The sequence below is a fragment of the Peromyscus leucopus genome, chromosome 10 (genome assembly GCF_004664715.2).
Source record: "Peromyscus leucopus breed LL Stock chromosome 10, UCI_PerLeu_2.1, whole genome shotgun sequence".
NCBI classification, from domain to species: domain Eukaryota; kingdom Metazoa; phylum Chordata; class Mammalia; order Rodentia; family Cricetidae; genus Peromyscus; species Peromyscus leucopus.
Window position 1 is genome coordinate 36,603,683 of NC_051071.1, and position 18,120 is coordinate 36,621,802.

Consider the following 18,120-nt stretch of genomic DNA (forward strand, 5'->3'; position numbering starts at 1 on the left):
TCAAGTAAAGTCACCTTTAATTATTTTATAATTTGAGTGTAGAGTCTGGCTAACTTACGTATTAATGGTTTCCATGGGTGTAAATTATGGCCAGCTTCTTGAGTTTCTGGAGTCAATCCTTCCCTCCTCCTTTGCTACAGTATCTTTTAATAAGTAGAACAAAATCTGTTTACACAAGTTTCTTTTATACCTCACCTTTTAAGATCTTTCTAGAAACATCAAGTATATGTTTTTATTAATTTGATTAATATGTCTCCTGAAGGTGTGAAAATATTTTAAACAATATGATTTCAAATACCTCTACAGAATTTCCATTGAAGAACTAAAACATAAACAATTTAAAATTGGTATTTAATTACTAAAATATTATCATGTCTTAGAGGAGACTGGGCATGATTTGTATAAAAATTTGAGGGCCATTCTTAGTATTTACAAAATTTTTAAATATTGTTAACATTAACACTTATTGTGTATTAGTATAACATTGTATATTGTACTCCTGCATATTAATGCAATATAAAGTGTATTGTTAGAACTATAGCTTTTAAAAATCGTACACTAATTGAATGATATTTTATCCTTGGGGACAAAAGACTCAATTTTTATATTTATATTTATATATATACATATATATTTAGTGTGTGTGTGTGTGTGTGTGTGTGTGTGTGTGTGTGTGTGTGTTTATGTGCTCATGTGCATGAGTGGGGAACAGAGGACAATTTGCAGGATTTCGTTCTTTCCTTTTATGGTGGCTCCAGGGAAGAACTCATGTCCACAGTTTGGGCAGGCGCCTTTCCTTGCTGAGTCATCTCACTGCCTACTTCATGTTCTATTCTTTTTCTCACTGTGACAACAACAAAATTTCCATAAAGTGTAAAAGTTACATTGGGAGTTAGCATACTAGAATACTACTGCCCTCTGCACTTGGATTCTTTTTTTAATCTTGCGGGAGTAAGTACTCATACTTTCCTGCTTGAGTGCTTGTGGGTGAAGAAGAGAAACAGCTTTAGGTGTATTTCCACTTCCACTTTGTTTAAGACAAGATCTCCTTTTCTTTGCCAGTGGACACTTCAGGCTAGCTGGCCTTTGAGCTTCTGCACCCTCCCATCTCCTGGCTCTCATGTCATAGAAGCACTGAGTTATGCATAGAGCACGGCAGGTGCTTTTACCCATAGTTATCTTTCTGCCTATCAGCAATTTCATTGCTTTCTTTTATCTTTATCACTTTATTGTTTTGTTCTGGCTCAGAAACACCCCTTCATATTTATAAAGTAAGTGCTAAGCAGAGAAACACAGGACCAAGCTTTAATATTAGATATTAAATCTTTAATCTTGTGATGTTTTGGGTTTAGTCTTAGCTCCACCACTTCCTAGCAAATGCCTGAGCAAGTTACTGATTTACATGTGCCTCAGTTCTCCTGTCTCTGAAAAGGGGAGCAGAGTCTCCCCTTGCTGACTTTACAGAAGCTGAGAGCAAAATGCTAGAGGGAATAAGTATGGCCATGGCAGACTCTTCACCTACCGAACATCAGTTTGGATGTTTCTGGATTTTAAGTATTCCAGAGAATGCGCATGCCCTAAATCCTTAGCATATGAGCACCTTAATTTCATCATTTTAAATTTATACATTGAAAGCTATCAAAAATCACTGCCAGGGCTGGAGGATGGCCAGGTGTTCAACAACTTGTACTATTCTTGTAGAATACCCAAGTTTATCTACCAGTACACATGCCAAGTGTAGACACCAGCACTCACAAGCACATACTCCCATACCTTCCTGTATATAATAAAATAAAATATATTCTTTATTTCACTTACTGTAGTTTCGTGTCTTTATCACCTCGTTCCCAAGTTCTGTAGAGACTACAGTACAATGCTCAACTGCTGATTTTGAGTTTTCTGTAGTCTTTTCTCAGACTACAGTTAACTCTACTGCCTGGTATTGGATATTTCACTACCAGACTTTCCATGACAATGAAAACCTATCCTCTCCATTTATCCCTTGCTTTCTCGTTACTCTGATTTCTTAAATTTGTTCACTCTTATAATTCTTAAAGTGTACATTATTGTTTTTAATTTGTAGGATTAGCTCTTTGAGTATGTCCTTTAATGATGACGTTGGTCCATAGTAAATCTTTTGCAATAGACTGTATATGTTCATGCATTCTACATTTTTTTTTTTTTGCTACTGTAAGAACTTTATTTCTTGCCAGCTTTCAGCAAGGCAGAATTCAAACTGACCAACAGCTGCCATTGTTGCTCATTGTCCGTCAGTCCAAACCCACAGGTTTAAAGTAGATTTACATTCTTAGCTTTGCTGATTGTGGTACAAACAGGAATCTCCTTATGGTGCCTGTATTGTTACAAAGGACCAAAAAAAAGTCCCCCATCTAAATAATTGTGCCTCTGTGGATCACACTGTCTATAAGAAGAAAACTAGAGACACTACTCATAGTATTATTAGTCATATTTGGATTTGATCCAATTTCCTTTTCAGAGGAGACATTTATGTCTTCCAGGTTTTTTTAATTTTAATTATTTTTAATTACTTAACTTAATTATTTAAAAAGTATAGCTGCTAGGAGAACAAGAGTCCATTTGCTTTAAGTGTGCATCCCCTGGTGGTTTTACATGGCTCCAGTGGAGGTCACACACCCAAAACAACACAGACAACATCAATTGAATTTGATGAGTTTAAAGTTTTTAAAAGAAAAAAGAGGACACACGGGAGAAAAGGGAGAGTGGGTCTGCGAAGAGTTGTCGGGGGTGAGTGGAGGGGGTGGGCAGCGAATTTGACCAAACTACATTATACAAAATTCTCAAGGAACTAATGAAACATTGAAAAAAAAGCACAAATTCTCATTGACCTCCTCACACTTTATATTTTTTATGACCTGTCTTTCCTCATTTTTATATATTTTATCTTATTTTCTTGACACTGATTTGGCTTTGGATAATGTTGACTCATTTCTCTGCCTCTACCATTTTCCCTCCATTGTCATGTGAGAAAGGTGATTTTCTCTGTAATTCAAGCTCTGTATAGGTAGACACAGCAGGATCCCTGGATCCCTGGTGCTGACCAAACAGCCCTTCTCTATGGGTGAGGGCCTGGTTCAGTGAGCCAGTAGGACTCAAAATCTAAGGGGTAGAAGTGATTGAGGACACTTGATCTTGGGCTCTGGGCCGAAACTCACATACCCACATGTACACACACACACACACACACACACACACACACACACACACACACACACACACCACAGCACACTCCACCCTGTCCTCACATGGCTACACATTGGTAAAGAAATCTCACTCACAGGGTATTTAGTATTTATTGATTGGTATTGTTTGCAGTTGATAGACCATATACGAAGAACATCTCTCCAGTGTATTTCCTGTGTCCCTGAATGATTTCTTCCTTGCACTGATTTTTTTTCCCATTTTGTCTGATACTAACAACATTGATTTAGTAATGTTGTAACATGATCCTTGACAATCCAAATAATATTTTGAAAAGAATATGGTTCCATGATAAATTTATGACATTTCTCCTACTCACACCACCGTAAATGCTTCTCCCAAGTAAACAGCTTGTTAAATGATTCACCCTTTGATTTTTTTAAAGTGGAACTCTCAGGATTTATGAATATCTTTGTTGATATTTAAATATCAGTTGATTAAAAGACATGAAATTTAGTTTTCAAAATTACACTTTGTAATGTTCCTTGGACATAAGAGCCATCCATCTAGGCCATATCCATTGTATGTTGGCAAGTGACAGACATTTACAACTCACTTGTTGAATTTAGTTGAAGTGGGTACCATGCTTACAGCCTACCAAACTTGCGGATACATGCAAGGTTACAGTGGCTATTTTTTGATGATTCAATTTAGTTAAATATTGTGAGCTGATGTCATAGTAATCTGCCGAGGTGTATCTCCTCCTGCTTTCTTTTATTCTTGACCTCAAAGCAAACATGTGCCCTTCATTGTTCCTCGATCCTCACTTAACCCACTCTCTCTGACAATACAGCATTTTTCTTTCTGTTCTTTGATTTTTTTAAAATAAATCACTTCGTCTCTAATTGATTGGTTTGATTCTCTAAAGAAAATCTCTATCTGTATTCTTTATAAGTGACTTTTTTATGTGTGCTTTAAAGCTGTAACACTGGCATCTGAACAAATGGACTGTCTCCCTATGCTATGTAGCACCCTGTTTATTCATTCCTTGGAGTGTTTTCTTCCTACTTTGTAATACATCCCATCTCTCTCTGACATCTTAAAAGGTAAACAGTATTTCCCTCACTCTAGTAATTTCTTTCTTACTGTATGTTCATCCTTCATACACCAGAATCATTTACTAGTGTGAAGCAAACTACTTATTACAAATCATTTTTCAGTTTTTCCTTTGTATGCCATGACACTCATCTATCATTTTCCCAACAAATACATTTCCAAACCTAAAGTTATGTTTATTGTAGGCAATGTGCAAATATGACAAAAGTAGGTGGATTCAAATAACCTCTAGGAGACAAAGCACTCTCTACTGCTGGGTGATGGTGGCACACACTTTTAATCCCAGCACTAGGGAGGCAGAGGCAGGCAGATCTCTATGAGTTCGAGGCTAACCTGGGCTAGGGAGTGAGTTCCAGGAAAGGTGCAAATCTACACAGAGAAACCCTATCTCAAAAAAACAAACTAACAAACAAACAAACAAAAAGCACTCTCTACTTTGATTGTGAATTTGTATGCATATATTTCTAAAGAAAATTTATATGATATTATTAATAAAATATCCTGCATTTAAAATATCTAACATTGTATTATAAATACTTTCATGTTACTAAGTATCTTTTAAACTTTAACTTTTAGACATATAAATTCTATATTCACAAATTATTATTATAATATTTTGGGCAGTTATTTGAGTTTAATTTTCTTGTGCTTTCAAATTATGCATGGTTAAAGTTTTACATAAATAAAACTTTATATAACGTAAAGTAAAAAATACATTATCTGGGGTTATTTTCTTAACTAGACATCCTAAGTGTGTCTTACGCAATTTCCTTAAAACTTACATAAATATGCCTATGATTTTTGTATATGCAGTCAAATGCCTTTTAAGAATATAATTTTTAACTTCTACACATTTTTCTTTCACTCTAGTTGCTATAATAGAAATTATTGGGAACTTTTTTTTTTTTTTTTTTTTTTTTTTTTTTTTTTTTTTTTTTTGGTTTTTCGAGACAGGGTTTCTCTGTGTAGCTTTGCGCCTTTCCTGGAGCTCACTTGGTAGCCCAGGCTGGCCTCGAACTCACAGAGATCCGCCTGGCTCTGCCTCCCAAGTGCTGGGATTAAAGGCGTGCGCCACCAACGCCCGGCTGGGAACTTATTTTTAATACTTACATGGTCTTTCAATCATTTCCATTCAACTCATTTGCTTTTTACACTGCTGTTTGACCCTGCTTGGAAATATATTCCTTCATTATTCTCAGCTACTTTATCATTATTTCACTTGTCAATCCAGTACCAGAACCTCACTCTATCCTAACACCTGTGATAGGTAGCAGATACTGATTTGATTAAGCCAAAGTCCTTTCCTTTAATGCTTTCACTTGGTGTGCAGTCAGAAGTCAATGTCCTGATGGTTCATTCATCTTCACACTTGATGGATGGGAAATACACACTTGAAATGTTAATTCATATTTATAATCATTATTTTCTCAGATGTTATGTTCCTCAACATACAAATTATACCTTTTAATATTTTAAGCTCCTGCCCTTATATGGGTTGCTACTTATATACCAGTACTTTAAGCATGAAATCACTCTTAATGGGCAATAGATTCTATACTGATAGCATTTGCTACATATACTGTGCTTTGATTGCCTACAAAATATGTGCATGCACATGTGTGAGGATGTTCTATGCAGAAAACATTACAGCTTGACAAGGACTGTTTTCACAAAAGGTCAAATAAACTGTGGATTGTTTTGTTTTTGATGCAGTACAAATTATGTACTGTAAGTTTGTATATTATCCATAATCAGACAATTTTTATTTCACTCAATTTTCACTTGGATGCTATATTAAATGCCTACTATTCTCCCTAGGTGTGTGTGTGTGTGTGTGTGTGTGTGTGTGTGTGTGTGTGTGTGTGTGTGTGAACTAGTTAGACTTATTTGGTTCTAATTTTTTTTCTATAATTTTTTTCAGTGTCTTGTATGGAAATAAGATCACAGAACTCCCAAAAAGTTTATTTGAAGGACTATTTTCCTTACAACTACTGTAAGTATTCCATTGCTACAGATCTGTGGAACTTCATATGAATGTTTTTTTAATACATCATCTCTTTATTATCTGGAGGCTTCAACCCAAAATGGCCCAACTTAATGAGATGAATATGATTAATGAAGCAGTGATAAAATTGGTAATAGCTATTTATGTGAAGATGAAACTCTTCAGAACTGTCCAAGAATGTTCCTTTCCACAATAAAATGAATGGTTGTCTTCTGGCTGCCCACAGTACAATGAATAATTGTGTTCTGGCTGCCCCTTTGCAGAGAGGTGTGCATCCCATAAAACCTCTCATTTCTGATGTTACCAGCAGCTAGGATGGAGCCATAAAGATGGGATGTAGTTACAATCCACTCAGCACAGAAGATCTAACAGTAAAATCCAGACTAACTTCTGCAAGCACAGGCATGAGTACAGTAAGACACATGGCCATGGTGACAGTCTCCCAACTGATCTTTACTGAGGTGTCTCTGACTCTCTCCATTGTATTAAAGACTGCACTGCATAGACTAGAGCTGCCCCTCGTTTATATTTAAAGAAAAATTTACTCTTTGTATAGGTACCAGATTTTGATGCCATGTATCTTAGTGCCTGTAAAGCAAGTTTGTTTAAAACAGAATGCATAAGAAGGCAGTGTAAGGGTTAAATTTAGTCTGTGACACCCACTACCTAGCAACCTCATTTATGGCAGACCCTACTCTGGAAGCTTTCAATATGAAGATAATCATGATTTGATGCTTTTCCTCACCTTGCTCACAACCAGTCTCTCTCAGAATTCTTAATTTTGGAACACTGTTCTCTCTTTCAATAGTATTCATTCATTGGCACTCGGGTGATTGATTTCAAAACTTACTAGTAACCCCACAACCTTCCTTAATGCAGCTGTTATTCCTTACTTGAGAAACTTATTGTCACTATTATACACAAGTATACTTGTGTTAAACTCTTTTCACCATTCTTTATGACTGTAGTTTGAATCGCATCCAAATACAAATATGCAAAAAGCCAAATGTTAAAAGAAAAATTACTGTGTGTATCATTCAATTCTTGGCACTATATAATCTACTCAATTTATGATACATACATTAGTAAGTAATGGTACACACTGCTCCTGTGAGCTAATTGATCATTTAAAGGTTCTAACTCTTTGAAATTAGTTTTTCAATATCTTATTTAATAAAATGACTATGCATATTATATATCATAAATGTTTTTGCATATTATAGTTATAATATAATACTATCGCCAAATATTGCTACCACATTGATAACATTCTCATTTTCCAAGAACACACTCCATGCCCAGTATCCTCATTTGTTTTTATCATCATTGAGCTATTTACCATTAACACTCAAAACTGAGGTATTTATGGTTACTGTAACACACGTGTGAGTAAAGCACAGAGATCTGCATGTGAGAAAACCTTATTTATAAAGCTATTGTTTTTAATACCCCAGCTCCCAGCTCCCAACAATGGCCCATTCCTCAGCCTTCCAGGATTTAAAAAATAGGTTATCCCAATCCTTTTGCAAATAGCCAAGAGCATTATGACGTGGAAGGTTCTTAGCTTTGCCTCCTACCAACAGGTGGGTGGTAGGAAGAAGAAGGAAGTTAAGGAAATATGGCTGGTTTGTCTTTAGTCTTCACACCAGGCTGTTTTAGAATGAGCACTGACCTCTCACAGAAACAACTGCTTTCAACAACCTCGTCTTTAATATTTATTCTCCAACACCTTTATTCAGTCAACATATGAATTAAGTAACATTATCAGCATTGCTTATATTAATGCCAAGGGTGGGACGGTATGTATTTCTTGAAACCATCAACCCTGAATTAAAAAAAAAAAAAAAGTCCAGGGCTTTTCGGAAAATTTTAGATGCACCATAAAGAAACCTAAATCTTCAGCTCCTGATGGGTGAACACAAAGTACAGAAAACAGGAATATCAGGAAAAGAGCACAGTCTCACATGTTTATAAAGAATGTAAAAAATTGAAAGCCAAACATTCGTTAGCTGTAAACATTCATTGTCAATAAGAAAACTTATTCATTATGTTACATAATGAGAATTACTCAAACCACATAGCAGGTAATTTTGAGCTATTATAATGGTTTAGGTCTCTAAATAAAATTAAAAAAGGCAGAGACAGAGAACATTAAATAAGTACCGCAAAGATAGCTAAACTGTATTTAGAGGAATGTGCCACTCAGCTTGAAACAGGTAATGAGACCATGTAGCATTACCTACGGTGCTTAGGAAGTCATAGAGAGGGCAGCCTATGCCGAAGTAGAAATTATATTCCAGAAAAAGATTTATAGCACCAATGATAAGACACAGTCACATATAACCATCGTATTTAACCTACGTGAATAATGCCCACCAGCAGATGATCTCTAAAGTACACTTTCACAGTATGTTAATGTAATCTAGGGAAGAGTGAGAATGTAGGATATTGTGTTAGAGCCTTGAATGTAATAGTGTAACTTTCCTATCCAGGAGAGTTATCAGGTAGTCATGTGACAGCAGATATACTTGAGCATGTAGTATGTACTAGAGGTGTATAAACTATGAGGGAACAAACTAAAAAATACCCACAACATTCTAGGTACAAATGACAGTCACTGGTAACTTTATGTGTGTGTGTGTGTGTGTGTGTGTGTGTGTGTGTGTGTGTGTAAATGTGTGATATATATGTATATATGACATATATGATACAAAGATACATATATGTATATGTGTATATATATATGTATATGTTAGAAAAATAGAAAAAAAACAGCCTGAATATAATGAATGGAAAGAATTAGGGATTGGAAAGAGGCAGAAACTCAGAAAATATGTGAGGCAGTGTAAGGGTGAAGAGGATCATGTTTGTGTTTAGCAGAATCCAGGAAAGCAATGTGACAAGCAAGCCACACATCTGGGAGACATTTCTGAATAGAGGACATCGAATCTGATCTTAATGGAAAAGAGCAAAGTGTCAACTCGAGTAGCCACAAGAGGATTTCGGGGGGGGGGGGTACTGAGTGAGGCCATGGCATCCCAAGAGTGAGCTATAGCCCCTTTTGGACATTAATTCTGAAGGATGTTCTCTGTCTAGACGTGTACTCAGATCAGAGCTATTGCATGGTCCTGCGTGGGGTATTTCGTGAAGGACCACCCTGGTTGCTGTTTTAGAAGGAGACTAACCTTCTAAAGTGACTGGAGACACTAATAATCATCTAAATTATTTTTAGTTTGCTCTTGACAACAGCAGCTAGGCCTCACCTACCTTTGTCTATGGTTTTACCTCTAAGTTATCTTTCACAGTCTTTTGATCATTTTTATTGAACCACTCAATTTCAGTTCACTTTACCATTTGTCTCTTGTTTTTTAATGTAATCCTCCAATCTCCCATTCAGAGTTCCTACATTATTATTAAATTTACAACATTAGTTTTAAAATTAAATGCATTTCTCTTGATTGGGTTTCCTACAGAAGGGCTATATTACAGGTGAGTTAATGAGCTGCTACACTTTAATTTTATGACTGTTTGATCAAACAGATTATTGAATGCCAACAAGATAAATTGCCTTCGGGTAGATGCTTTTCAGGACCTTCACAACTTGAACCTACTCTCCTTATATGACAACAAGCTTCAGACTGTTGCCAAGGGCACCTTCTCAGCTCTCAGAGCCATCCAAACTATGTATGTATTCACAACTTTTACCGAGTATAATGATGATTACTTTCAATGTGAGCGTGAGAGTCGAGTTGTAAGCAAATCGTGTATAAAACTCCTCTGCTGTGTTTCTGAAAGGCATTTGGCCCAGAACCCTTTCATTTGTGACTGCCATCTCAAGTGGCTAGCGGATTATCTACACACCAACCCAATTGAGACCAGCGGTGCCCGTTGCACCAGCCCCCGCCGCCTGGCTAACAAAAGAATTGGACAGATCAAAAGCAAGAAATTCCGTTGTTCAGGTAATTTCTCACTTCATGAGCCATTTCCCTTAGGACCGAAAGCTATGGCTACTTGAGAATTAGCAACAGCAGCTGCCTTCAGCTGATTACCAAGCATTGTACAATCTCATTTTTTTTCCTTCTGTCTGGGGAGGAGGAATGTGGGAGAAATATAGACACAACCCAAATAATATAACCAGCAAAATGAATACCAAACAATGAAATGATGCCTGGATCCCTCTTAGTGTGTATGCCCTTACAGTTCAGATAACTGGAAATGCTGCTTAAAAGTGGTGTTACTCCTCCTGTTTGTTGTACCAGTCTCTAGTGACCAATTTCAAACTGTCAGACATGCTTTCATTCATTCAGAATCCAAAATAAGACTTGATTACATGGGTTACTTTTTTTTTTTCAGAAGTAGAGGGTAGGAGTTTCCTGATGCCGCCTTTCTTTCTGGGATAAACTGGGAAGCCACATTTTTTTTTTTGAGACTATCTTTTCACAGTTGGGAAATACTGCATTTACCCAACACAAATCATTGCATAACTGTTAAGTGGGAACCATTGTTCATGTTGGTCTACTGTTATATGTGTGCTGATGTTAGGAAACATTCACTATCATTTGGGGAGTGTGCTACCTAACTCTTCTGGGCACATTAACCATTGTGTAGTTAATTCATGCTAAACATCTAATATAAAAACTAGTTTTGTTATTGTCCATCTTTGTAAGTTTATCACTCACTGTGTATTGTTTTAGTTCTGTGAATATGCTTTGTCACTTAGTTATTTGTATAACTTTAGCCCATTCTTGATCTAATATAACTCATATCTCTGCTTGCTGACATTCAGGTACATCTTCTATTTTTTCTCTTTTTTTTTTTATTTAGCTAAAGAACAGTATTTCATTCCAGGTAGGTTTTGCTCGGTGGTAGGACTAACTGCAGACACCCTTTCCTTGACTTATATAGCTTCTAAACATTGATGTGCATGCTTTGGGAAGTACAGTGAACACTCATAGATAGAGGGACTTATGCATAGATCACTTGTAGCTGGACCCTGAAAGCCCCACCTCTGCATGCAGCTTCTGATTTTGAACTCTTATTTAAAAAAACCAACCCACCTTCTTCCTTTTCTCCTTTGCACATTATCTGCAGTTTTTCACAGTAGCCAAAATGTTTGAACTTATGGCTTACTACTTAAATCATGTTTTTTCTCTCTCTCTCTAATCTTTCAGCCTGTTTTTAAAATGTAGCTTACTAGGCTAGTTTTAAAGACAGCAGCCTCTCTATTGTCAAAGAGCTAGTTCTATATAAAATCAGGTATAAATATGCAGAACTGCATTTTCGGAGGAAAAAACTTTCTTTTTAAAAGCTTCTGGGTTTGAAAAGACTTTGTGCTTACGTTCGTTCTTTTTAAAATATAAAACAGCTGTTTTATGCTGACTTAGCTGCACTTGTTTTTTTAATTATTAATTTATTTGTAATTGTACGTTCTTGCCTGTCTGGAGTCGGATTATTTCTCTACCAAAGGGATATTCACATCCATCTTGAAGTCATTAACAGCTAATGGGCACTAAATGCCTCGAATAATCTAAGCAGAAGGAGACCGTGTTTCTAAAGATGCAATTGTGGTGTTTCCTCCCTTTGCTTCCATGGGACACCTTCACACTGATGAGTGTAGAGCTAGCTCTTTCAAGGGTGCCCTTTACTTACTTTGGTCTTGCCTGCCAACTGTGCAAATGCCTCTTGATTGTTTGCTTCAGAACACTATGTATTAAAATGTAGATAAAGTACTGATTGGCCTTGATTTTAAGGATGTATTTATTACTTACTCTTATCATTTAATTAATTGTATATATTTAATAGATTTAATTATATCGATTAATTTGAATTTCAATGCTCAATAGTCTACATATTGTGTCTTCATGTATAACCAGTAATGTGCTGAGGTCAATTGATTAGTGTTCATCATCAATGTATAAGTTTTGTTATTTTTATCCAACTAAGTGCAAAGTTACCTAACAATTGAGACTTAACTGAAAAAAAAAAAAAGGAATACTCTGAAAACCAAACTGTGCATAGCATACCAGTATGATTTGAATCCCAATACTGTGACAATTCACCTTGTAATTACCAAATTATTCCGTTCAGCTTCTTAATAATTTAGATACAAAAATACCAGTATAACTCAATGCAATACAAAAAAATCATGTTGTTGTGATAGTTACGTTTTCTGCTTTTGCTAGAAGATAGGAGCCCAGATCTGTTTTAGAAAATAACTTCTATATGAAAGATTATGTCTTAATCCTGAGGGTTTGATAATTCAGTTTATATTTTAAAATAACTTATAGAAGCTGTGGCACATAGATTACTTGTTTCCCATTATGCTTTTTCCATCTCAAATACTATTTGAGATTTGTGTCTACCTAATAAATGGTTTTAAAATAAGAATTGTTGATTACCATGGTATTGACTCTAAATTTTATAAATATACTCAGTGAACCTATTGTCGATATTGTTATCAGAATACTGTTAGCTTTCATGTGGAGTAATCTCTGAAGACAGGAAAAAAACAGATTCTTCAATAAATAGAATGGCACTTATTTCTATAATATAATGTGACACATACATTGTTATATTTGGCATTTCAAATTTTTTTTGGGATTCTGATTATGTTCCCATGAAGTAATAAGCCTTAAAACTTGGAGGTCATTCAGAAGCATGTGACCTACCCCTTAACTATTAATGCATAGATTCTATCTATAGTCCTTGCAACTTTCCATCATTGGCTTGTCATTCATTTTATATGTGCATTCCTCAGTTGCTCTTCTGTATGGCATTCTAAACATTCCAGTAATAATACAATAAAAAACCGGTCTTGCAGACAATTCAGCTGTTAAAGGAACCCATGAGCATTTTATTTTTACTGCACATCTTTTAAACCATTGCATTTTCTGTAAGCCGTGATACTTCAAAGGTGCTATGAATTTTGCAAAGCACGGCAAACACATGACACAGTGCCATTCCATGACTGTCATAGTAAAGAAACAAGGAAGAGAACATAGATTGATATACATGTGTCTATAACCTTAACTAGGATGATTCTGTCTTTCTTTCCTTGTTGGTGATCTTTTCTTTTGCAGGAATTCACCATTTGGCCTGTAAGTAAAAGTGTCACATCTGAAATGTAACATACCCTCTTTTCAGTCCCTGATGTACCTCCTTCTAGTCTTGATGTTTTGCGCCCGTTTTCCATGAAGAAACCACAGATCTCTTGAGCGTCTCTGTTGTCCTTGTAGCTTACCTTCAACTTCTTCCTGGATGTTCTTCCCGAAAGCTGTGGTTTCCGCTCTGCAGTTCTGAGGAACTCGGGAGGCACCTTTCCATATAGCCCCTTCTTTGTGTTTCCAGGCACCCTTCGGTAGTTATGCTCTCACAACGATCATACACATTCTACGGGAAGAATGCATGTCATGTGAACAGTATGATGCTTCCAGACCGTCCGTAGCTTTTCTCCTCCCTTCGTCTTTCCTCTCGGTCTTCCCTCTGGCCTAGTGGTTGGTGTAGTGATAATGTAGCGAGATTTTCTGTTGTGCTTGATCTAACCATGTGGTTGCGAGGTATGAGTAAAACATGGTTCCGTCAAGCACCATGGAACGTCACGCAGCTTTCTACAGCATGGCAAGCTGCTGAGGCTTAAGGCAGTTCTTACTTGTCTTTTTTATAGAGTCAAAATGAAAAAAAAGAGGGCTTTTGGGGGTGTTTCTGAAGATTATGTGAGAGGGAGAGAATAACAAAGTCCATAGAAAAATTTAAAACCTAAGTATATGGTTTTCCTTAAAAGCCCTACTTTACAATAATATACAGGAGTATGTTTATTACAAGATATGTTTTCAATTTTTGACTCAGAAAAATAAAAATAAAAATTTAACAATTCATAGCCATTGTGTGATTAGCTGTGAAATAGACTAGCATGGCTCAGAACCGGATCAGCAGAAAGTACAGCTGTGAAAAGCTCAACTTTATTAATGTTTTCCTGTCGTGTGAATCTGGTCACTCTTTTTTCCAGAAAATTCCAAGCCTTTCTTTTAATCCTCTCCTGACATCCATTGACCAAAGTGCCCTAAGTTGTCTCCCTGCTGCATAATCTATAGTTATCCTACTGTTTTTCTTCCTATGTATTAATGGCTATTCTAGCATTCAGACTCAGAATCTTATTTTTGGCTTGAATCCTCAATAGGCACAGAAGATTATCGATCAAAATTAAGTGGAGACTGCTTTGCAGACTTGGCTTGTCCTGAAAAGTGTCGCTGTGAAGGGACCACTGTAGATTGCTCCAATCAAAAACTCAACAAAATCCCAGACCATATTCCACAGTACACAGCGGAGCTGTAAGTTCATCCGGCTACAAGATCCTGCCTGGGAGGGAGCAAGGGACACAAAGAGACTGTATGAAAACATTGGGATTTTTGTCATGACATTTTAATTCTGAATAATTGAATTCACTTAATTAATACATGCTGAATTGAGAGGCCCTCTTTGTTCAAGAATATGTTTAAAACTATCTCAGTTCAATCGTCAGGCAGAGCTATAACTGAACAATCAAATTATCACTCAAAATTCAGTCATCATTTACTAATGTTTACAATAACAGGAATATCTGGTTATTATTAGATATTCACTATGGTAGAACATTTATAAGCACTTCATAAATTTGCAAGACATTTAATTCTTAAAACAGCCAAACAAAATAATTTGATACTTACCACAAAAAATCTATTGTGGGATTCGTTGACTACTTCTCTGTTACAAGTGAAAGGACTCAGTGATTGCCAGTTGAAAGGTAAATAATAGTTGTTTGCTGTTTATTTGTTTATAAACAGTGAATAGCAGATTAGGGAAAACTGAAAACTAAGACATGATCAAATTTATATTTACAAATTTACCATTGGATCCAGAGTATGAAAAAAACGTAATTTCAGAACTATTGGCAGATACTACGCTCATGTGTAGTTCACCTTTCCTGGTTATAAAAGGAAAGTATACAGTGTTAGTTTTCCAAGACCCATGAAGCCAGTAGTGAAATCTAATCATTTTCTGAACATCTTAGCTGTGTTTATTTATGGCACCATCTGGTATTTGTCATTTATTGCTTTCCAAAGTTGATTGTCTCTGTGTGTATGCATAATCCTTCTGTCTTCAACTAGATTGCAGCCTCTTGACTTCAGGGATTGTGCGTTAGCATCTCTGTCCCACTGTATTTATACCCATGCCTGTTATTTAATGAATTCAAAGCAGTTTGGATAATTAGAAATAATGTCTTTCAAAGGGTTAATAGAAACTAGTTTCTTTGTGGTGCTGGTGATTTCTTTTTTACACCCACTGTTTCATGGTATATTCACTAACTCAATTTTCAGAAATTCAGAGAACATGTAGCAAGATCCCTGAATTCCACTCTGTGTGGCTATGCGTGGACTTTAGTTTATTTCTGATAATGCTGCATACACGTGATATTATATTGAGCATGATAATTAATTAAACAAGTTTATTCTCCAATCAATAATTCTACTACAACCTAGTTTCTAATGTAAGATTCAGAAAAAATTATATGCTTTCAAAGTTTGATATTTTTAAAATAATACATATAAAATGAATACTTAAGAGAAAAGTGTTTGCAAAGCATGCTCTCAGTAAAGGATTTAGATTCAGAATGCTTACTAGTCATATACTGCCAGTGAATTTATATGCAGAATATATTAAAATCTCTTAAAATTCAACAATATAAAGGTTATGTTACCTTAGGAGATGGTCAAGTTATCCATGATAACATTTTTCCAATGAAAAGTTAACCATATGCAAAAGTTGGTTCTTAGAAAATGCAAAACTATTATTTTTCTGCTGCTGTGATAACATAGCAAGAAGAAAAGCAACGTTTAGTATAAAAAGTTGTTTGTGTGGTTACAGGAGAGTCCACAGAGCAAGAAAGGAGTGGAACTGTCTGAGCATTTTTCATAAGCACACAGGAAGCAGAGACTGAGGACACAGTGAAAAGCTTTAAACTCACAAAACTCATGACATACTTCCTCTAGCCACGACTCCTAAAAAAAAAAAAATCTATAACCTTCCCAAGCAGTGCCATCAACTGAGGACCAAGTGTTCCAATACATGAATGAACCTATAGAGAATATTTCTCATTCAAACTGCCATATTACTCACTCTGGTCCCCATAGCCTCATTGCTATCTCATGAGTCAAACTCATTGCCATCTCATGATTCAAAATACATTTAATCCAACTTCAAAAAACCCTTGGTCTTTAACAGTCTCAACACTGTTCAAAAGTATTAAGTCTCTTTTGAGACTCAAAGTAATTTTAGTCTCCATTAAATCTTTTTTTAAATGCATCCCACATACAATGGCACATATTATATACATTACCATTCAAAAAGGAAGAATGAGGGTATACCATTCAAGAAGGAGAAAAATTGGGCCAAAGCAAAACTAAAACCCAACAAGGCAAACATCAAAGCCTGAAGTTCCATGTTTAGTATCTGGGGGCTTCAGTTTCAAAGGATTTAGATGGCACCTCTCCTTGCAGGTTTGTAGTCTATGTCATACACTTCACTCTTGGGCTGGTTCCACTTCCTGTGTGCAGCTCTTCTTGGCAAATGTGTCATTGGAAAACTTAAGTGCAGCATCGGCTTTCTTCAGTGTCTACTTGGGGCCTCCTTACAGGGACTCCGACTCTGTCATCATTGCCAGACCTAATCACTTCTTTGATTCCACACAGGAAGAGCTCACAATTTCCTCAGTCTTCTATCATTTGTGTCTTCCAAATTGCTACCATGTTGATGATAATGCCAAATTCAGTTGACAGTTCGGCATAGATGTTCACACCCTTGGAATTAGCTGCTTTTATATGCTGTTGCTTTCTAGGAGCAAGGAATTCCTTAAGCTCTTTCACTTCACAAATTGAAGCTTTACCTGGGTGGGGTCTTTCCCTGAGAACAACTCTCCTACTCCAGTGGAGAGCAAGGGGCTTTTCTTTTATGCCATTAAGCTCCTTAACAATTACAGTTTTCTTTGCAGCCCATGCTTTGGGGACACCCTTAAGACTTCTGGTGTTGTTTTCCTCTCCATGCTGCACATTTTATATTTCTTTGTGCACCCCTTGTTCTTTATGATGGTAGATATGCATAAAAGTAACCAGTAGTAGCCATTCCAGAGACACAGTGTTAGTTTACCTTGAAATCATGCTATCAAAGAAATTAATGCATCGCTTTTTAATTTACCTAAGTTCTTAGGACATGTACAGAATGAAGCCAGAGGCTTGGCCAAAATGTCACACAAATGAATGTTCTCTAGCCCAGTTACTGATAGACTTTTTGTTTCTATCTTAACTAATGATCTGGGTCTACAATATCTGCATTACTCTCCAGGATTATACTCCTCCAGATTCTTCCTAGAGTGGTTAATTAAGTTCTGCCTATAACAGTCAACTACTTTTCTAGTTCAGACTTCTCCAGAATCATCCAAATCTCTCTAAAACATCAACACTACCATGTTCTTCATAGCAACAATCTAACTTCTCAGAACAAACTTCTGTGTTAGTTACTTTTCTGTTGCTGTGATGTTTTCATCTCCATGCTTCACATTGTGTATTTCTTTGTGCAGTACTTGCACAAATGTGTAAACACCATGATCCAAAGCAACTTACAGAAGAGTTTATTTTGACTAAGGGATCCTGAATGAGAGTTCATCATGAAATGGTAATCATGGCATCAGGTAACTGAAGCAGGAAAGTGGTTGATGGGTCACATATCATAGACACTCAGAAAATGAGGTGAGGCTATAAACATTTAAAACCTGTCCCTAGTTATACATA

The 18,120-nt window shown here is 36.2% G+C and overlaps 1 protein-coding gene across 7 annotated transcripts in view; it reads left to right on the forward strand.

Annotated features, from left to right (window-relative positions):
• Positions 1-18,120, forward strand: part of Slit2 (slit guidance ligand 2) — a 336,048-nt gene that overhangs the window by 236,708 nt on the left and 81,220 nt on the right. For 4 of the 7 annotated variants that reach the window (XM_028865886.2, XM_028865890.2, XM_028865887.2 and 1 more), the window contains 5 exons: positions 6,218-6,289; positions 9,842-9,985; positions 10,097-10,260; positions 11,126-11,149; positions 14,478-14,628. In XM_028865886.2, the coding sequence (XP_028721719.1) occupies positions 6,218-6,289; positions 9,842-9,985; positions 10,097-10,260; positions 11,126-11,149; positions 14,478-14,628 (555 nt within the window). The remainder of the gene's footprint in view (positions 1-6,217; positions 6,290-9,841; positions 9,986-10,096; positions 10,261-11,125; positions 11,150-14,477; positions 14,629-18,120) is intronic. The other 3 variants (XM_028865888.2, XM_028865892.2, XM_028865893.2) reach the window with 1 other exon arrangement.